Source organism: Oryctolagus cuniculus, chromosome 2, assembly GCF_964237555.1.
Source record: "Oryctolagus cuniculus chromosome 2, mOryCun1.1, whole genome shotgun sequence".
Lineage (NCBI taxonomy): Eukaryota > Metazoa > Chordata > Mammalia > Lagomorpha > Leporidae > Oryctolagus > Oryctolagus cuniculus.
The window spans coordinates 692,288-713,687 of NC_091433.1; the positions used below are offsets into that span (position 1 = coordinate 692,288).

General features: G+C 62.9%; 1 protein-coding gene across 1 annotated transcript in view; it reads right to left on the minus strand.

The window, feature by feature from the left end:
- Nucleotides 1-17,868, minus strand: part of LETM1 (leucine zipper and EF-hand containing transmembrane protein 1) — a 37,217-nt gene extending 19,349 nt beyond the window's left edge. Inside the window, exons 1-5 of the mRNA XM_070067967.1 lie at nucleotides 17,577-17,868; nucleotides 11,235-11,295; nucleotides 5,644-6,094; nucleotides 3,454-3,597; nucleotides 2,445-2,582 (exon numbers count right to left, since the gene is read on the minus strand). Of these exons, the coding sequence (XP_069924068.1) occupies nucleotides 2,445-2,582; nucleotides 3,454-3,597; nucleotides 5,644-6,094; nucleotides 11,235-11,295; nucleotides 17,577-17,655 (873 nt within the window). The 5' untranslated portion in view covers nucleotides 17,656-17,868. The remainder of the gene's footprint in view (nucleotides 1-2,444; nucleotides 2,583-3,453; nucleotides 3,598-5,643; nucleotides 6,095-11,234; nucleotides 11,296-17,576) is intronic.
- Nucleotides 17,869-21,400: the final 3,532 nt, after the last annotated feature.

Sequence of the window (21,400 nt, forward strand, 5' to 3'; positions counted from 1 at the left end):
TGGGGGCCATCTGTCAGCAGTGGGAAGTGGGCACCCTGTGCTGTGTCTGGGCCCCGTCTGCCAGCAGTGGGAAGCGGGCACCCTGTGCTGTGTCTGGGCCCTGTCTGTGTCAGTGGTGGGAAGTGGGCACCCTGTGCTGTGTCTGGGGGTCATCTGGTCAGCAGTGGGAAGTGGGCACCCTGTGCTGTGTCTGGGGCCCATCTGTCAGCAGTGGGAAGCGGGCACCCTGTGCTGTGTCTGGGCCCCGTCTGTCAGCAGTGGGAAGTGGGCACCCTGTGCTGTGTCTGGGGGTCATCTGGTCAGCAGTGGGAAGTGGGCACCCTGTGCTGTGTCTGGGCCCCATCTGTCAGCAGTGGGAAGTGGGCACCCTGTGCTGTGTCTGGGGGTCATCTGGTCAGCAGTGGGTAGTGGGCACCCTGTGCTGTGTCTGGGGGTCATCTGTGTCAGCTTGGGAAGCGGGCACCCTGTGCTGTGTCTGGGCCCCGTCTGTCAGCAGTGGGAAGTGGGCACCCTGTGCTGTGTCTGGGCCCCGTCTGTCAGCAGTGGGAAGCGGGCACCCTGTGCTGTGTCTGGGTCTCGTCTGTCAGCAGTGGGAAGTGGGCACCCTGTGCTGTGTCTGGGGCCTGTCTGCCAGCAGTGGGAAGCGGGCACCCTGTGCTGTGTCTGGGCCCTGTCTGTGTCAGTGGTGGGAAGTGGGCACCCTGTGCTGTGTCTGGGCCCCGTCTGTCAGCAGTGGGAAGTGGGCACCCTGTGCTATGTCTGGGGGCCATCTGTCAGCAGTGGGAAGTGGGCACCCTGTGCTGTGTCTGGACCCCGTCTGTCAGCAGTGGGAAGTGGGCACCCTGTGCTGTGTCTGGGCCCCGTCTGTCAGCAGTGGGAAGTGGGCACCCTGTGCTGTGTCTGGGCCCCGTCTGTCAGCAGTGGGAAGCGGGCACCCTGTGCTGTGTCTGGGTCCCGTCTGTCAGCAGTGGGAAGCGGGTACCCTGTGCTGTGTCTGGGCCCCGTCTGTCAGCAGTGGGAAGTGGGCACCCTGTGCTGTGTCTGGGGCCTGTCTGCCAGCAGTGCAAAGCGGGCACCCTGTGCTGTGTCTGGGCCCTGTCTGTGTCAGCAGTGGGAAGTGGGCACCCTGTGCTATGTCTGGTGGCCATCTGCCAGCAGTGGGAAGTGGGCACCCTGTGCTGTGTCTGGGCCCCGTCTGTCAGCAGTGGGAAGTGGGCACCCTGTGCTGTGTCTGTGGCCCATCTGTGTCAGCAGTGGGAAGTGGGCACCCTGTGCTGTGTCTGGGCCCCGTCTGTCAGCAGTGGGAAGTGGGCACCCTGTGCTGTGTCTGGGGCCCATCTGTGTCAGCAGTGGGAAGCGGGCACCCTGTGCTGTGTCTGGGGGCCATCTGTCAGCAGTGGGAAGCGGGTACCCTGTGCTGTGTCTGGGGCCCATCTGTCAGCAGTGGGAAGCGGGTACCCTGTGCTGTGTGGTGTGTCTGGTCAGTGGTGGGAAGCGGGCACCCCCGTGCACTCTGCACCTCCCACCTGCACGATGGCAGGGGCCACCAAGTGCAGGCCATGTCAAGCTCCTGGCCTGCTGCCTCCTTTCTTGGGCCCCCAGGAAGGGGTGGAACCCCTCAGCTCAGGGCGCATGGACGAGCTGGGCTGGGACGGTCCACTGTGGAGGACCGGGGGGGAGGACCCGTCCATCCCCCAGGAGGTCAGCCCACACTGCAGACACCACCAGCTGGCACAGTTCCAGGAGTGTCAGCAGGGGCAGGTGCGTGCCGCACCCAGTGGGCCGTGAGCTGGACCTTCTCGGGAGACAGCAGCCACAGCAGCAGGAAACGGTGCTCCCCTGCAGACCCACTGCGCGCCCACCGCAGCCATGGACAGTGTCTCCACACGTCCCTAAAGGGCCGACGGCAATGCTCTCGGCCTGTGGCTGTGCAAATGACTCCCTTTCAGCCGACAGCACCACACAGCACCTGAAAGACCTTGGGTCTGCCTCCTGCCTCCAGAGGGGGCGCCTCCCCCCACCTGCCCAGCCCTCCTCACCCCCAGAGGCCCCCCACCTGCCCAGGCCTCCTCACCCCCGAGGCCCCCCACCTGCCCAGCCCTCCTCACCCCCGAGGCCCCCCACCTGCCCAGGCCTCCTCACCCCCAGAGGCCCCCACCTGCCCAGCCCTCCTCACCCCCAGAGGCCCCCCACCTGCCCAGGCCTCCTCACCCCCAGAGGCCCCCCACCTGCCCAGCCCTCCTCACCCCCGAGGCCCCCCACCTGCCCAGGCCTCCTCACCCCCAGAGGCCCCCCACCTGCCCAGCCCTCCTCACCCCCGAGGCCCCCCACCTGCCCAGCCCTCCTCACCCCCAGAGGCCCCCCACCTGCCCAGCCCCTCAGGCTCCCCTCAGGAGGGTGCACGGGGCGCATCCCGACACACAGCGCCCGCGGCAGCACAGCACCTTCTGGAAGAAGGCGGAGAAGTCCTTGGCGGCGCTGCCCTTGGCCGCCTTGTTCTTGAGTGCCATCTCCTCGATGGTGTCCTGGAGGAACTTGGCCAGCTCCAGCTTGACCCGCAGCTGCTTCTTCAGCCTCTCCTCCTGCGGGGCAGAGCGCACTGACTCCGGCATCACCACAGGACAGGGCACTGACTCCGGCATCACCACAGGACAGAGTGCACTCCCGGCATCACCACAGGACAGAGTGCACTCCCGGCATCACCACAGGACAGGGCACTGACTCCCGGCATCACCACAGGACAGAGTGCACTCCCGGCATCACCACAGGACAGGGCACTGACTCCCGGCATCACCACAGGACAGAGTGCACTCCCGGCATCACCACAGGACAGGGCACTGACTCCGGCATCACCACAGGACAGGACACTGACTCCGGCATCACCACAGGACAGGGCACTGACTCCGGCATCACCACAGGACAGGGCACTGACTCCCGGCATCACCACAGGACAGAGTGCACTCCCGGCATCACCACAGGACAGGGCACTGACTCCCGGCATCACCACAGGACAGGGCACTGACTCCCGGCATCACCACAGGGACAGCTCAGTCAGCGGGCCCCTCCCCCCGTCACACACACATCAGGCCACCAACAACGCGCCCTCTCAGCCAGGCCAGCTTGGTTTAGTGTGCACGCCGGTGCGGCACAGTGGGTAACACCTGTGACCCTGGCATTCTGTCTCTCTACGGGCAGACAGCAACGCTTTGGGCCTCGGGGCTGAAGCCCCCCGCCTCCCCCCGCCGGGCGTCAAGAGCAGCCACGGGCCCTGGCGAGAGCCGCAGGTTTGCTGACGGCACATGCGGCAGGACTGGCTCTCTGAAAGAGTGCTGTCATTTTTAGAAACGTCTTCCTGATCAGCCGCAGACAAGAGCTAGCAAAGCTGAACCCATGGCCACTGAGAAGGAAGCTTCTAGAAGCCTCAGCCCGAGCAGCGCGGCCGCAGCGGCTCACCTTGATGGACTGCGTCTCGAACGTGGATGGCAGCATGTTGGGGAAGAGCTTCACAGCCACGGGCAGCAGGAACTCCATGAATGGCACCACCACGAAGACGAGGAAGGGGACCAGGCGGAAGAGGTCAGCGCAGATGCGGAGAAACTGGAGAGGGGCAGGCATCAGGGGGCGGGCCGGGCGAGGGCGGGGGCCTGCACACTCCTCCTGCCTGCCCAGAGGCAGAGAACCACACCAACTCTCTCTCTCTCTTTTTTTTTGAAGATTTTATTTATTTATTTGAAAGGCTGGTTCCCCCCCCAGATGGCCACACTGGCCGGTACTGGGCCAGGCCCAAGCCAGGAGCCAGGAGCCTCTTCCAGGTCTCCCATGTGGGTGCAGGGGCCCAAGGACCTGGGCCATCTTCTGCTTCTTTCTCAGGTGCACTAGCAGGGAGCTGGGCAGGAAGTGGAGCAGCCGGGACTTGAACTTGCACTTACATGGGATGCCGGCATCAGATGTGACAGCTTTACCTGCTACGCCATGACACCAGCCCCAAATAAATCTTAAAAAAAAAAAAAAAAAAAAAAAGGCCGACACCATGGCTCACTAGGCTAATCCTTTGCCTGTGGCGCCAGCACACCGGGTTCTAGTCCCAGTCGGGGTACTGGATTCTGTCCCGGTTGCCCCTCTTCCAGGCCAGCTCTCTGCTGTGGCCAGGGAGTGCAGTGGAGGATGGCCCCAGTGCTTGGCCCCTGCACCCCATGGGAGAGCAGGAGAAGCACCTGGCTCCTGGCTTTGGATCGTGGCGGCCATTGGGGGTGAACCAACGGAAAAAGGAAGGCCTTTCTCTCTGTCTCACTAACTCTGCCTGTCCAAAAAAAAAAAAAAAAAAAAAAAAAAAAAGGCAGCAGCACCGGTGTTGCAGCCATCGGGGAGCGAAGCAGTGGTTGGGAGATCTCGCCCACCCCGGGCCAACTCTGACTTCCACACACGTAAATAAGCCCGCGTCAGGAGCCAGAGACAGACTGGGTCCAGGCTCTCCAACATGGGAGCCGGGAATCCCCCCTGGAGTCGCGACCCTAGGCCACGCCCCCACGCTGCCTGCAGTGCGGAGGCCCTGTCACATCCCTGCCTAGTCTCAGATGCATTAACAGTCTGGGAATCGGCTACAGGCTGTGGGAGATACTGAGTGTTGGTTGTCTCTAAGACTTCCGGCCCGAGTGCCGGGGAAGGGTGGCACAAAGGAGACGCCCAGGAGCTTGGTTTAGTGTGCATGCCAGTGTGGCACAGCGGGTAGCACCTGTGACCCTGGCATTCCACGAGTGCAGGACCAAGTTCCAGCGGCTCCACTTCCAATCCAGCTCCCTGCCGTGGCCTGGGAAAGCAGCAGAGGATGGCCCAAGTGCTTGGTCCCCTGCACCTGCGTGGGAGACCTGGAGGAAGCTCCTGGCTTTGGCCTGGCCCAGACTTGGCTGTTGCAGTCATTTGTGGAGTGCACCAGCAGACGGAAGACCTCTGACTCTCTCCCTCCCTCCCTGTAACTCTGCCATTCTGATAAGTAAATCTTTAAAATAACAAGAAGGAAAACGCACAGTCCGCAGAAACTGCGGGGTGTGGGTGGCAACTGGAGCTCCGGGCAGAGGCCCCAGCGCAGGGCTGCATGCAGCCACGAGGCCGGAAGCGCTCCTGGGGAGGGCACTGCCGGGCTGCCTGGGCCACAGGACCCTCGTCCAACGTGGCGCTCACTGCTGCCCCCGGTGGAGGTGCCTATCTGAGTCCCAGAGAGACCCTGCTTCCAATCCAGCTTCCTGCTAGTGCCTGGGAAGGCAACGGGGAACGACAACTTGGGTTGGGCAGCGCGTCCCGCCGCCCACGTGGGAGACCAGGGTGGCGTTCTTGGTGCCTGGCCTCTGCCTGGTCCAGACTTCACACTGCTGCCATCTGGGAGTACACCAGAGGATGGAAGCTCTCTCTCTCTCTCTCTCCTTCTCTCTCTCTCTGTTGCTCTGCCTTGCAAATAAATAAATAAAAACTTACAAAGGGACACACGCCAGCCCAGGCCAGGCCTCAAGGCACGAGGGAAAGGCAGAGCCCTGCCCCACAGAGCCCGCCCGGTCTCGGGGAGCTCACTCTGCCGCATCTTCCTGACTTTCTTCCCAGACGCAGCAGGCGCGCCGACACAGGTGCGGCCGCCTGGTGTGTCCCCATTACCTGCCTGCGCTCCCGGCGGGTGAGGGTGTGGCCGTTGAGGATGCGCCAGAGCGTGCGCGCGGCGATCTTGGTGTCGATCCAGAGCAGGCGGAAGCCGTGGTAGTAGTGCTTCAGCTCGTCCAGGACCTTCTGCCCGATGGACTTCCTCTGCAGCGCCTGTGCCGGGGGGCTGTACACGGGGCCGCCCTCCTCCAGCTTCTTGTTCTTGTCCTTGAGGGACTTGAGGGACTTCTCCACCACGGAGTCCTCGGCCAGGGGGCGTGAAGAGTGCCAGCCGCGCACCGCGAGGTGCCCTGGTCCCATGACAACCACGCCTGCCGGAGCGGGGGTCCATGGCGCTCTGGCCACCGTGCCTGGTGGCTTGAGCCTCCGAGTCCAGTAGCTGAGGTGGTCACCTCGGAAGGAAAGGTGTGCAGGAGTGGCCAGTGCACAGCAGCCAAACGGAACATTCCTGAAGAAGGGAAACAGCGATGAGGAGCCGACACTCATCTGACCGCTCGGCACCGGACACCAGCGGTGCCGCGGCCTGTTACAGCCACACAGTCGCTTCCTTGTGCCTGCAAGACTCCCGGGGCCCCGAGAGGGAGGCGGCGTGTGTGCGACTCCAGTGCAGGGCTGGCCCAGGAGGACCAGGGGCCAGGCGGCTGCATGGGAGGCAGACACGGACACAGCTGGCCAAGCCTTGGCCTCTGAGTGGCCTGCAGGCCCACCCTCCTGGCCTGGGGAACCTGGGGGAGGGGAGTGTGCACAGGAACGCTCCCTTCAGAGCTCCTCTCCCTCAGCACAGCTTGCAGGCACAGGCCTAGAAGTCAGTGAGGACGGCACCCGGGCAGACCGACAGGCTCCAGCGGCTGGAAGGCAGCTGGGGACGGAGCCCAGGACCCACCTCCTGCTGCTTGGCACAGCCAGCCCAAGCCCAGAGCCCGTCCACTGCCCCTCATTGACACCCTGCCCCACTCTGACCCGTGGTTCTGTGCCCTGCCAGACACCTGCCATCTGAGAGGTGAGACCCAGTGGCCATCACGCCTGCTCCCTCTCCACTGGACGCAGGCTCTCGGAAGCTGGGCTGGGCTGGGCCGGCCCCTGGACGCAGGCTCTCGGAGGCTGGGCTGGGCTGGGCTGGCCCCTGGACGCAGGCTCTCGGAGGCTGGGCTGGGGTGGTGGGAGCTGTCCCTTGAAAAGCCTCAGGGCAGTGAGGACAGCAGCTCAGCTGCCCCTGGCCCACATCTGAGTGCCCGCTCCTGACTCCAGCCCCTGGGTCTCTGCCACCCATGTGGGAGGCCTGGACCGCATCCCCAGTTCCTGGCCCAGCACAGCAGGCCACTGCAGCCCCGAGGAGTCAAACAGCAGATGGCAGCGCGCTCTCCATCTCTCTGCCTCTCAAATCACTCAGTCGGTCAACAGGTAAATAAATGCTTCAAACCCTTCTCTGTCCACAATAATGCCCCAGGGAGCCAACCTGCTGGCAGCCAGAGCAAGCCAGTCCACCGCTAAGCCCCACACAGCTGCCCACCGGTGTCCACACACAGAACAGGCACACGACGAGGGCCCCTGTAGCCTGGACCAAGCCCTGCTTGGAGCCCTCTCTGACCACAGCACTGAACCAGGACACCACTTATAATCCAGTGTTGAACCGACTTCCCTGCAGTTGCCCGTATAGGCTCATATTAGAAACTTTTCCTTGTACAAACCCATAGGCCCCACTCGGGAGGACCGCTGTGGAAACCAACACAGCCGTCACCATGCACCTGGCCTGAGCCCTGGACTGACATCTGGCCGCAGGAACAAATGCCTGCGGGACAGTCCCAGGGAGGCACCCCAGGACCTCCCACGGGCTGTGTGGAGATGGGCATGACCAGAGGCCCCGTCAGGGAGGACGTGCCACCCCTGTTCTGCAGACGATGCCAGCAGGGCGGAGTCTCCCCGGCAACAAGAAGGAAGGACGAAGGCAGCAGTACCCTTACGACGAGAACCCCAGCCATGCCACGGAGGATCTGTACCCAGAGACCCCCACTCACCCCACGGTGGGGACTGGAGGACGTACAGACGACTAGGTCCCAGGACACACGCGATTCAGAGCTGTGAGCCAGTGACCCCGCCACCACCACCTAGGCCACAGCCATGCTGCCCGCAAACCTCGCCAGCACTCGCACTAGGTAACAGCCTCACCGCGGCTCCGGCTCTCCCGGTAAGGAGGCCTGTCCCTGGTGGGGTTTCAGAACCGCTGCAGCACAGCCTGCCTGCTCCCACCGGGTCCCAGTGCTGCTCCTCTGCCTCTGTTTCTATGATAAAAAAGTTGGCAGTGGGGCCGGCACTCTGGTGCGGCGGGCTAGGCCCCCCACCTGTGGTGCCGACATCCCATATGGGCACCAGTTCAAGTCCTGGCTGCTCCTCTTCCAATCCAGCTCTCTGCTGTGGCTTGGGAAAGCAGTGGAAGATGGCCCAGGTCCTTGGGCCCTGCACCCGCATGGGAGACCCGGAAGAAGCTCCTGGCTCCTGGCTTGAGACTGGCCCAGTTCTGGCCATTGAGGCCATTTGGCGAGTGAACCAGTGGATGAAGACCTCTGTCTCTCTCCGCCTCTGCCTCTCTATAACTCCACCTTTCAAATGAATAACTAAGTCTTAAAACATTGTGAACTTAATGAAGTTCAGCTTTTATGTTCAAAAACGGATATTAAACACTAAAAAGATGCTTGATGAATCGAATATCCGTTCTTAATAAAAAACATTTCATGGGGCAGGCATTTGGAGCTGTGGTTAAAATGCCCACACCTCATATCAGCGTCCCCGGATTCAAATCTCAACTCCCTACTAGCACACACCCGGGGATGCAGGAGGTGAGGAATGGCTCAGGTAGCCGGTCCCTGACACCCACATGGGACCTTCCCAGATGGTGCTCCTGGCTTCAGCCTGCCCCAGGCCTGGCCATCTGGGGAGTGAACCAGCAGATGGAAGATCTCTCTCTGATTTTCAAATAAAGGGAAATAAATTTTCCCCTGAACAAGGGGAAAAAAGCCTTAACAAGGTGAACAAGTCCCACCTAGAAAGACAACATGTTACTTTTAAAGTTTTAAATGGGGGCTGGTGATGTGGTATAGTGGGTAAAGCTGTTGCCTGCAGTGCTGGCATCCCATATGGGTGCCGGTTCGAGTCCTGGCTGTTCCACTTCTGATCCAGCTCTCTGCTATGGCCTGGGAAAGCAGTAGAAGATGGCCCAAGTCCTTGGGTCCCTGCACCCACGTGGGAGACCTGGAAGAGGCTCCAGGCTCCTGGCTCCTGGCTTCGGATCAGCACAGCTCCGGCCGTTGAGGCCATCTGAGGAGTGAACCAGTGGATGGAAAACCTCTCTCTCTCTGCCTCTCCTTCTCTCTCTGTGTAACTCTTTCAAATAAATAAATCTTTAAAAAAATGAATAAATATTTTATGACAGGAGTCTGTGACTATCTAAAGAGAAGCCTGACTAAAACCCAAGCCTAGCTGGGGGGAGCGCTGTGACAGCAGGCGGGGGCTGCGGGGGGCAGGGCGCAGGCTGGGGAATGCTCCTGGACAGGACCCGGGGTTGGAGACAGGAAACACGGCCACACAAGCACCTGGCACTTTGGCCACAGCAGCCCTCCCACATGCTACAGTCACGCAGGCCGGCTGTTCATCCCAGTGCTTTCCAAAGTCATGACACTAAAAATAGGCTTGTGGGGAGCAACTCGGACTAGACTGTTACTCGAATTAAGACTTATTCTATGCATCTGCTCTCCCACAATATGGCGCTGAGAAGGGAGAAACAGCTTCTACACAGCTGCCTCCAGTTCAACCAATAAACAGCAGGACCTGCTCCTGATTGGAGGAGAGCAGCGTGCTCGGCGTGTGGGTAGCAGAGTTGGGATTGGTGGAAGAGGACTATAAAGGAGGAGAGAGACAACATGCACAGGGAACATCTATCTGAAGGAACACCTGAGCAGCCCCCGAGAGAGCCGGCTGGCGGTGTGCCGCTCCCCCGCGGAAGTGGGGAAAGTGGCTAGGGGGAACTGCCCTTCCACGGAGGTGGAAGGGTCGGTAGCCAACCCGGGAAGAACCAGCAGCAAACCCGGGGAGGGCCGAGCAGACGAAAGAACAGTGCAGGGTCCTGTGCCATTCCTCCACGAAGACGGGGAGCGACAAGGCTTAAGCATGATCCTGCTTCAGCGATACCCGAGTTTTCACATCCGGCTCTTTGGTTTGCTTGCCTTTTTTTGAGATTTATTTTACTTACTAGAAAGGCAGAGCCACATGGAGGGAGAGACGGGAAAGAACCTTCTAGCTGCTGGTTAACTCCATCAACGGCTGCCTGAAGCCAGGAGCCAGAAACTCCATCCAGGCCTCCCACGTGGGCGCAGGGGCCCAAGCCCTCGGGCCATCTGCCACTGCTCTCCCAGGCCACAGCAGGGAGCCGGAGGGCCAGCACAGCCGCTGCGACCTGCACTGATGCTCTGAGACGCAATGATGGCACTGCGGGTCGCGGCTGAACCACTGCACCGCGGTGCTGGCCCGCCTCTTACTGACTGCCTCAGAGCACCACCCGGAGGCTTTCAGCTGAGAGCACAACCTCACAGCCTTACATGAGCAGGAGAGCGGAGGGCCAGCGCTGAGGGACCGGAGAGCGAGGGCCTGGGGAGGAGGCGGGCCTTTGTGCTCTGCTCAGAGAGGCAGGGGCGTTGGGAGGGAGGGGACAGAGGCTAAGCTGAGGGGTGCGCTGGGCACAGGGGACAGCTCCAGGGACACAACGCCCCCACAGAGAGGTCGGGCCCCCCATCAGTGGTTGTGGATGCACTGCGAGCAGCACCACCCGTGCTGCACGGTCTCTGTCAGCCACCATTTGTCCTCCACTGGACTGCAGGTGCCAAGGGCCAGAACCAGGCCGCCACACCCAAGACGCCTCCAAAGAATCAGACGCAGGACATTCCCCTGGCTGGCCGGCCCTCGGGCAGCTCCTCAGGAGGCTCTGCCACGCGTCTGCAGACACGGCCCCACTGCGACACGGCCAGGCACAGACACTCCGGCGGTGACCACGGACAGCCACCACAAAGAGTGGACAGAAGCGGTCAAGCTGGATCTCCAACACTGCGAAAGCAGGTCGCCCGAGACCTCAGCTGTGTGTGCTAGAAGTCAGAAATATGGGGCAGGCGCTGGGCACGGAGGCTCAGATGCTGCTCCTGAACCTCCTCCGACGCCGACTGCCTGGGTTCAAGTCTCAGCTCTGCTCCCAACTCCAGCTTCCTGCGGCAGCCACGAGGAAAACCTAGACGATATTCCAGGCTCCTGACTTCAGCCTGGCCCAGTCCTGGCCGCTATGGGCTTCTGGGAGTGAACCAGCACGTGGAAGATCTCTCCCTCTCCCTCTCCCCCTCTCTGCCTTCCAAAAAAAGATGCTTAAGGAAAATGGTCAAAATAAAATACACCAAACGCTGCCGCACTGGTCACTGCGCACTGGGAACACGGATTTCTCTCCGAGAGACTCACTAACGTGCGAAGCTACAGCTTTCAACACAAAAGCAGCAACGCGGGAGCCGAGCGCACGACGCACAGGTGCCGCGGCTCTCCGCACGGTGTTTACTTACACGCGGCTCAGGAGCCCCACGGTGCTGGTACAGCTGAGGCAGGCACGATCCCCCAGGCCACCTGCGACAGAGCGAAGGGACAGTCAGCATCAGTCTCCAGTCCGGCGTCTGCACTGTGCAACACCCGCATCCCATTTCGCGCCAGTGTGAGTCCCAGCTGCTCCCTGCTGTGGCCTGGGAAGGCAGTGGAGGATGGCCCATGTCCCTGGGCCCCTGCACCCGCGTGGGAGACCCGGAGGGAGCTCCCGGCCCCGGCTGGTGCAGGCACGAGAGTGAAGCGACAGACCCTGTTCCTCTACCTTTTAAATGCAACATCTTTAAATGAAGTCCGACAGAGCACCACTGTGCTTTTGCAGAAACCCGTATGGCCATGTCTCTGCCGTGCGCCCCACGGAGCAAGGCTTCCGAGCACTGCCAAGGACGGAGTGCCCAACTCAGGAAAGCAGTGTCAGGGTGGCCCCAGGGAGAGATGGGGAGCCTCACACAGCCCTTGGGTCCATGCACCCTGAGTGGGAAGTGGGGCAGGCCGGGCCCTTGGGGCTCCTACACCCCATTTGTTTCAGCTGGCTCTGGTGGGTAGCGTTCAGGGTGCACACGATCCCGGTGCAGACAGCCTCACAGAGCAAAAACCGACCCTGAGGGGCGATGTCTGATGAGCACTGGAAACACGAATGTTAAGAGCAAACCGGGGCTGGTGCTGTGGCGTAGCAGGTAAAGCTGCCACCTGCTGTGCCGGCATCCCATATGGGCACTGGTTCGAGTCCCAGCTGCTCCACTTCCCATTTGGCTCTCTGCTATGGCCTGGGAAAGCAGTAGAAGGTGGCCCAGGTCTTGGGCCCCTGCACCCACGTGGGAGACCTGGAAGAGGCTCCTGGCTCCTGGCTTCGGATCAGCTCAGCTCCAGCCGTTGTGGCTAACTGGGGAGTGAACCAGCGGATGGAGGACCTCTCTCTGCCTCTGCTTCTTTGTAACTCTGCCTTTCAAATAAATAAATAAATAAATATATATATATATATTTTTTAAAGGAAACCATTTCCTGGATAAGGGCGCAGCACACTTTTAGGATCCTAGGGTGCTTTCAATGCCTTCCCTAAGTCACTCAATTCCCGTGAACATTTATGCAGACCACCGTGCTCAGTCTCTGTCAGGGGACAAGGCACCATCCCCGGGAGGGGACAGAGGTGACAGTGAGGACAGCTGAGTGACAGGAGGGAGACCACTTGCTTCTGCGGGGAAAAGACTCGCATCACACTTGACACCTGCAACCCAGCTGGGACAACAGCACCAGGTTCAGCAGGGCCCCTGCAGCTACGGTCTCCCAGCATCCCCTGCAGCTACGGTCTCCCAGCATCCCCTGTAGCTACAGCCTCCCAGCATCCCCTGTTAGCTACGGTCTCCCAGCGTCCCCTGTTAGCTACAGTCTCCCAGCATCCCCTGTTAGCTACGGTCTCCCAGCATCCCCTGCAGCTACGGTCTCCCAGCATCCCCTGCAGCTACGGTCTCCCAGCATCCCCTGCAGCTACGGTCTCCCAGCGTCCCCTGCAGCTACGGTCTCCCAGCGTCCCCTGCAGCTACGGTCTCCCAGCGTCCCCTGCAGCTACGGTCTCCCAGCATCCCCTGTTAGCTATGGTCTCCCAGCGTCCCCTGCAGCTACGGTCTCCCAGCGTCCCCTGTAGCTACGGTCTCCCAGCGTCCCCTGCAGCTACGGTCTCCCAGCGTCCCCTGCAGCTACGGTCTCCCAGCGTCCCCTGCAGCTACGGTCTCCCAGCGTCCCCTGCAGCTACGGTCTCCCAGCGTCCCCTGCAGCTACGGTCTCCCAGCGTCCCCTGCAGCTACGGTCTCCCAGCATCCCCTGCAGCTACGGTCTCCCAGCGTCCCCTGCAGCTACGGTCTCCCAGCGTCCCCTGCAGCTACGGTCTCCCAGCGTCCCCTGCAGCTACGGTCTCCCAGCGTCCCCTGCAGCTACAGTCTCCCAGAGTCCCCTGCAGCTACAGTCTCCCAGCGTCCCCTGTAGCTACAGCGTCCCAGCATCCCCTGTTAGCTACGGTCTCCCAGCATCCCCTGTTAGCTACATTCTCCCAGCGTCCCCTGTAGCTACAGCCTCCCAGCGTCCCCTGTTAGCTACAGTCTCCCAGCGTCCCCTATTAGCTACAGTCTCCCAGCGTCCCCTATTAGCTACGGTCTCCCAGCGTCCCCTGTAGCTACAGTCTCCCAGCGTCCCCTGTAGCTAGGGTCTCCCAGCGTCCCCTATTAGCTAGGTCTCCCAGCGTCCCCTGTTAGCTACGGTCTCCCAGCATCCCCTATTAGCTACGGTCTCCCAGCATCCCCTATTAGCTACGGTCTCCCAGCATCCCCTATTAGCTACGGTCTCCCAGCGTCCCCTGTAGCTACAGTCTCCCAGCGTCCCCTGTAGCTACGGTCTCCCAGCGTCCCCTGCAGCTACAGTCTCCCAGCGTCCCCTGCAGCTACAGTCTCCCAGCGTCCCCTGCAGCTACAGTCTCCCAGCATCCCCTGTTAGCTACGGTCTCCCAGCGTCCCCTGTAGCTACGGTCTCCCAGCGTCCCCTGTTAGCTACGGCCTCCCAGCATCCCCTGCAGCTACGGTCTCCCAGCGTCCCCTGCAGCTACGGTCTCCCAGCGTCCCCTGTAGCTACAGTCTCCCAGCGTCCCCTGTTAGCTACGGTCTCCCAGCGTCCCCTGTAGCTACAGTCTCCCAGAGTCCCCTGCAGCTACAGTCTCCCAGCGTCCCCTGTAGCTACAGCGTCCCAGCATCCCCTGTTAGCTACATTCTCCCAGCGTCCCCTGTAGCTACAGCCTCCCAGCGTCCCCTGTTAGCTACAGTCTCCCAGCGTCCCCTATTAGCTACGGTCTCCCAGCGTCCCCTGTAGCTACAGTCTCCCAGCGTCCCCTGTAGCTAGGGTCTCCCAGCGTCCCCTATTAGCTAGGTCTCCCAGCGTCCCCTGTTAGCTACGGTCTCCCAGCATCCCCTATTAGCTACGGTCTCCCAGCATCCCCTATTAGCTACGGTCTCCCAGCATCCCCTATTAGCTACGGTCTCCCAGCGTCCCCTGTAGCTACAGTCTCCCAGCGTCCCCTGTAGCTACGGTCTCCCAGCGTCCCCTGCAGCTACAGTCTCCCAGCGTCCCCTGTAGCTACAGTCTCCCAGCGTCCCCTGTTAGCTACGGTCTCCCAGCGTCCCCTGTAGCTACAGTCTCCCAGAGTCCCCTGCAGCTACAGTCTCCCAGCGTCCCCTGTAGCTACAGCGTCCCAGCATCCCCTGTTAGCTACGGTCTCCCAGCATCCCCTGTTAGCTACATTCTCCCAGCGTCCCCTGTAGCTACAGCCTCCCAGCGTCCCCTGTTAGCTACAGTCTCCCAGCGTCCCCTATTAGCTACGGTCTCCCAGCGTCCCCTGTAGCTACAGTCTCCCAGCGTCCCCTGTAGCTAGGGTCTCCCAGCGTCCCCTATTAGCTAGGTCTCCCAGCGTCCCCTGTTAGCTACGGTCTCCCAGCATCCCCTATTAGCTACGGTCTCCCAGCATCCCCTATTAGCTACGGTCTCCCAGCATCCCCTATTAGCTACGGTCTCCCAGCGTCCCCTGTAGCTACAGTCTCCCAGCGTCCCCTGTAGCTACGGTCTCCCAGCGTCCCCTGCAGCTACAGTCTCCCAGCGTCCCCTGCAGCTACAGTCTCCCAGCGTCCCCTGCAGCTACAGTCTCCCAGCATCCCCTGTTAGCTACGGTCTCCCAGCGTCCCCTGTAGCTACGGTCTCCCAGCGTCCCCTGTTAGCTACGGCCTCCCAGCATCCCCTGCAGCTACGGTCTCCCAGCGTCCCCTGTTAGCTACGGCCTCCCAGCATCCCCTGCAGCTACGGTCTCCCAGCGTCCCCTGCAGCTACGGTCTCCCAGCGTCCCCTGTAGCTACAGTCTCCCAGCGTCCCCTGTTAGCTACGGTCTCCCAGCATCCCCTGCAGCTACGGTCTCCCAGCGTCCCCTGCAGCTACGGTCTCCCAGCGTCCCCTGTAGCTACGGTCTCCCAGCATCCCCTGTTAGCTACGGTCTCCCAGCATCCCCTGTTAGCTACGGTCTCCCAGCATCCCCTGTTAGCTATGGTCTCCCAGCGTCCCCTGTTAGCTATGGTCTCCCAGCGTCCAGTTACATTTTAAGTTAAAGTTAAAAGCATACAGGAAGGGAGCTCACCCTTCTAACCAGCCGAGGACACGCCCTCTACCCCGGCACAGACCCCCAACCCTGCCTATCTTGGGCCACTGAGCCAGCTCCCACTCCCCAAGGATTCAGCTCAGAAACGCACCCAACCGGGGCCGGTGCTGTGGTGCAGCGGGTTAAAGCCCACACCTGCAGTGCCGGCATCCCATACGGGCGCTGGTTCTAGTCCTGGCTGCTCCTCTTCCGATCCAGCTCTCTGCTATGGCCTGGGAAAGCAGTGGATGATGGCCCAGGTCCTTGGGCCCCTGCACCCACGTGGGAGACCCAGAAGAAGCTCCTGGCTCCTGGCTTCAGATCAGCACAGCTCCAGCCATTGCAGCCATCTGGGGAGTGAACCAGCGGATGAAGACCGCTCTCTCTGTCTCTGCCTCTCTCTAATGCTGTCTTCCAAATAAATGAAATAAATCTTTAAAAAAAAAAATGTGCCCTCCCCCTTCACGGCAGACAGGCTGTGAAAGTCCCCAGAGCTCCATGGCCTGCTCCCACCTCCGCCCCAGTGACAGCGCCCCCGTCCCATCAGCTCCCGTCCCGAGGACTCCCCAGACGATTCTGAAGGCTTCCACAGACGCCTCAGGCTAAGGCCATCCAGAGTGCACGGCCCCGCCCCACCCCACCCGCGGTCTGTGGGCCACTGCTTCCTTCTGTTCCGTTCTTCCCAACACCGACTGGATCCAAGAATTTACTTCCCTGTGGACACCAGAGTCAAGGCAGACCCGCCCCACGAGACTGCCCCCACTCTGGTTACTCAGGCCACTTACAAATCTGGGGGGGGCCAGGGCCGGTGTTGTGGCACAGCAGGTTAAGCCAGTGCCAGCGATGCCAGCACCCTTGTGGGCACCAGTTTGAGTCCGGCTGCTCCACTTCCCATCCAGCTCCCTGCTGTGGCCTGGGAGAGCAGTGGAGGATGGCCCTGCACCCATGTGGGAGACCAGGAGAAGCACCTGGGGCGGCCTGGCCCAGTGCTGGCCCTTGCGCCCATCTGGAGAATGAACCAGTGGACGGAAGACCTCTCTCTCCTTCTCTAACTCTGCCTTCTCTTAAAATACCTGGGGATTCCCACGACTGCCTTGGTTTTGATAACGGCTGGAGGAACTCCAGGGCTCCGCAGCGTGCCCCACCCTCTGGAGCGGGCAGCTGACTGGCCAGCTGCGGGCACCGGCCCCTGGGCCCAGAGGCCTCCGGGCTTCTCCAAGAGGCAGGGCTGAGCTCCAGGTCCTCTCCCTTCTCTGCGCGGGGTGCTGGGGGCCTCGGCCTCTGCTCTCGGCCAGGTCGGCCCCTCCTCCACTATCTCAGGGCCCCCTTGTCTCATTCGCGCAGGACAGGGCTCCCAGGAATAACGAGACACTCCCACCAAGAAACCCAAAGGGCTTCAGGGCCTCTGTGCCGCCAGGGACAAAGACCGAACCTGGCATCTGTCGCACACCCTCTCCTGGCTTCCAGGAGCCCAGGCTGCCCAGGCTCCTCGCCCTGACCCAGGGGCACGTGACACGCGCCTGAGGGCCCCACCCGGGCCCAGCCTGCTCTGGGTTCCTAAACGGCTCCGGCTCCGGCTCTGCCGCGGCCGGCACTCGGCGCCGCCCCGCTGCCGGGCGGTCAAGGTCGCTGCGCCTGGGTGGTGCTCCCCCTCCCCGCCTCAGCTGGCCAGGTCCCCAGACACGAGCGCCGTGGCCCCGACGGCAGCGTAGAGCTGGGTCCCGGGACGGAACCGGGGCGTCGGCACTGGGCCCCCGCGCGCAACACGCACCTGCCAGCCACAACTCGGGAAAGCACCCCCAGCTTCCCGGGAGGACGCGGGCTGCTCCCGCTGCAGCACCCCCGAGGAAGGACAGCTCGCGGCGCCCGCGCTGCCCGCCGCGCCACCCGGCGTCCACGGCCGTCTCCGGGGGCGGACCCCGCCGCCGTGCCAGGCCCCCGAGCGCTTCCTCCCGGCGGCGCGGGCTGAGGCGCGCAAGGGCCTCTCCCCAGGCCGCGCCCCGCGGCCGCTAGGTCACCCACGGCACGAGGCCAGGCCGGGTCACGGCGACACCGCCCGCCCGGCCCCGAGCGGCCGGCCCGGCCGCGCCCGCCTCCGCGACGCCCCGGCCCCGGCCCGAAGAGCCACGGAGCACCGCCCGCTTACCCCTCGGGGCGGCGGCGCGCGGCGGCGGCAGGCGGGCAGGCGCCCGGCCGCGACAGCCCCTCAGCAAGATGGACGCCATGCGCCCGGCCGCGGCTGCTGCCTCCTCCTCCTGCTCGGCGGCCGCGGCTCCTCGCCGTGCCGGCGGCGCTTCGGGCCCGGCCCGAGCGGACAGCGGACGGCGGCGGTGGGCCCCGAGCGGCGGCTCTCAGCTCCTCGACTCGGCACCGGCAGCGGCCATGCACCGGCACGGACGTCCGGAGCCGCGGGGCGGGGCCTGCCGGCCGGGCAGCCGCTCCCATTGGACCCCTCGGGCGTCCGCGGCCGCCAGGTGAGGGGCGGGCCCGCGCCGCGGCGACTACCGGTCCCGGCGTGCACCGGGCGGCCTGCCCACGGACTACAGGTCCCGGCGTGCACCGGGCGGCCTGGCCCGCGGACTACAGGTCCCGGCGTGCACGGGTGCCGCCTGCGGCTCCGCGCGCGCCGCCTTCCGGTTCTGTCACCCGAGGACCCTAGGCGGCTGGCTGCGCGCGTTCCGTGTCTGTCCCGCGAATGGCGGCAGCGGCAGGGGCTGATCGCCAAGTTCAGCAGATCGAGACCCTGCGCCGCAGCGTCATGAACGGCGCCTGGGACGCCTGGGGGAAGGTCCCGGGTCGGGGCTGGACGCCTTCCACGGGCAGGGCCGGGGCCGCGCTGGTGTCTGGGCTCCTGGACTGCGTCTGTGCCCCCGCGGTGGGCCTCCTCCCAGGGGCAGCTCGCCCACCTCCGGGGTCCTGTACCGCAGCGCACAGCCGGGTCGCCCCCTCGAGGGGTGCACAGAGTCGGCGGCCGCACCCGGGCACGGGCCCGGCTCCCACACTAGGCCGGAAGAGCCAAGGCCTCCCAGAGCCCGGCTCGGGGGCTTGTGCGTTCCCTGAGAGCTGAGCTGGGCCCGCGGACCGCTCCCGCGCTGGTTCCGGGAAGACACGGGACAGCCCCCCGCGCCCGCCCGCTGCCTCCGAGCCCCGCCTTCCTGTCCTTAGGCTGGGGTCTCTCCCGCAGACCCTCCCGCCAGCCTTTGCCCTTCTCGGGCCCTTTGCCTGGGAGGTCTGCGCCTTCTCTCCTGTCCCCTGAAGTCCCGGGCAGGGGTCCGGCCGCGCACGCCCCGTGTGAGTCCTCCCGGGCAGGGGTCCGGCCGCGCACGCCCCGTGAGTCCTCCGAGTCTGGTGGCACTGCAGGCTTTCTCCACAGCTGCCCCTCGAGCGGGAGTAGCGCGTCCGGGTGGTCTCGGTCAGCACCTGTGGCTGGGTGAGGGTACTTAGCGTTCCTGTGCCCACGCGGAGTTAACCTAAGTACAGGCAGGCCCCGAACCATAAAGGAAGCAAAGGGGTTGAGGCCTGAGCCAGAGTGGACAGGTGCACGGGGTGGCACAGGACCGGTCTAGAATCTGCAGGGTGCCGGCTGGCCTTGGGGGCCTGGGGGTGGGAACCACCACCTCCGTGCAAGAGGCGTGCAGGGCCTGGAAGGAGGCTGGACAGGGGCAGAAATCAAGCTCTGCAGACCCCCGCCCCGCCCAGGGTGCCCGGTGTGAAGAGTCGCAGCTTCCCTGGGGCTGGCCGGCGTCCAGCCAGGAGCGGCGGAGGGCGGAGGCCCCGCGCCTGGCCACCCTCAGCCTGAGCAGCCTGAGGTGTTAGAAGGATTCATTTCTCACCAATCGCTCGCAGTGGCTTTGTTGCTTCTTCTGGTTGTCTCAGAACTTGCCTTCAGTGTGGCCCTTCGTGTTTGTAAAAATAGGAAGTCTGGGCCGGCCTTGTGGTGCCTGGGATGCCTGGTTCATGTGCTGGCTGCTTCCCGCTGGTGCGCCTGGGGTGCAGTGGTCCAGGTGCTTGGGTTCCTGCCACCTGCCTGGGAGACCCGGCCGGAGTCCAGGCCTCCTGGCTTTAGCTTGGCCCAGCCTTGGGAGTTGCAGGCATTTGGGAAGTGAACTAGCTGATGGAAGACCTCTCTCTCTCTCTCTCTCTCTCTCTCTCTCTCTCTCTCACACACCCCTCCCTCCCTCTCTTCTTCCTTAACGGATAATAAAAATGCCGCATCCTCCAAGCTTGCCGGGGCCCTGAGGCCCGCGTGCAGGGCAGTGGGCTGTCTGGCCATTGGGAGCTCTTCATCAGCTTCTCCCCTTTCTGGAGCTCAGGGTTCCTCCTTCCTGTGTGCCCCACAAATCCTCACCTCCGCTCTGACAGGAGAAGTGGGGGGGGGGGCGTCCAGGTGGTTAGGGATTGGGCGGGGGATCAGTGGGAGCTGGAGATCAGGTGGGGAGGGGTCAGGGGTCGGGTAGGGAGGGGTTAGGAGTTAGGGAGGGAGGGGTTAGTGACTGTAGGGAGGGGTTAGGAGTTAGGGAGGGAGGGGGTTAGTGACTGTAGGGAGGGGTTAGTGGCCGTGTAGGGAGGGGTTAGTGACTGTAGGGAGGGGTTAGGAGTTAGGGAGGGAGGGGTTAGTGGCCATGTAGGGAGGGGTTAGGAGTTAGGGAGGGAGGGGGTTAGTGGCCATGTAGGGAGGGGTTAGTGACTGTAGGGAGGGGTTAGGAGTTAGGGAGGGAGGGGGTTAGTGACTGTAGGGAGGGGTTAGGAGTCAGGGAAGGAGGGGGTTAGTGGCCGTGTAGGGAGGGGGTTAGTGACTGTAGGGAGGGGTTAGGAGTCAGGGAGGGAGGGGTTAGGAGTCAGGGAGGGAGGGGTTAGTGACTGTAGGGAGGGGTTAGGAGTCAGGGAGGGAGGGGTTAGTGGCCGTGTAGGGAGGGGTTAGTGACTGTAGGGAGGGGTTAGGAGTCAGGGAGGGAGGGGCTAGTGGCCGTGTAGGGAGGGCAGGGGTCAGCTGCCAGGGGAGGACTCCGCGAGGCCCTGTGCTGCAGAGCCCTAGGGTCTGGGTCTGCTGGGTAGTGTGAGGCAGGAGGGAGGCAGTGCACACCCAGGTGGCGCGGGTGCGGCTGCAAGGCTCCTTGGGGAACTAGCCCAGGGAAGAGAGGGAGGCGCGGTCACTTGTCTGTGGGCCAAGGGGATTTGGAGCCAGCTAGTAGAGCGACGAGAGAGGGGTGTCCCCCACGGGGTGTGGATAGCTGGGGTGCAGGCCCAGGAGGAACACCTGGCCTCATTGGACTACAGTGGCACTTGAGTCACAAATCCGAAAATCCTGTGGCCACAGATGCACGGACTCCACTTAATTTATTTGTGAGGTAGAGAGAGAGAGAGAGATCGTCCATCCGCTGGTTCACTCCCCAGATGGCCGCAACAGCAGGAGCTGAGCTGATCTGAGGCCAGGAGCCAGGAGCTTATCTGGGTCTCCCACATGGGTGCAGGGGCCCAACTACCTGGGCCATCTTCTGATGCTTTCCCAGATGCGTTAGCAGAGAACTGGGTGGGAAGTGAAGCAGCTGGGACTTGAACTGGCACGATATGGGATGCTGGCACTGCAGAGGGCTGCAAACCTGCTACGCCACAGCGTGGGCACCAGGGCTCGGCTCTATTCTTTTTGTTTATATTTGAGGCAGGACTGAGCGGCTGTAGGTACTGATGTACAGTGCTGCTGGCCTTCCACCTGCGTTCGAGGTTGGTTTGGGTGATCCTGGTGTCCTTGGAGGACCAGATCTTACATTTAGTGTCGTCAAATGTGTCGATCCTTTCTGTAGTAGCAAATGGGGTTCTCTTCTCCCATTCAGGGACAGCTTCCCTGACCTGAGGTCAGTGAGACTCATGTACATCTCCTAACAAAAAAAGGAAGGGAGGGAGGGAGGGAGGAAGATGGGGGCCCAGAGCTGTGGCCTAGCAGCACGGGCATCCCATGTGGGTGCCAGTTTG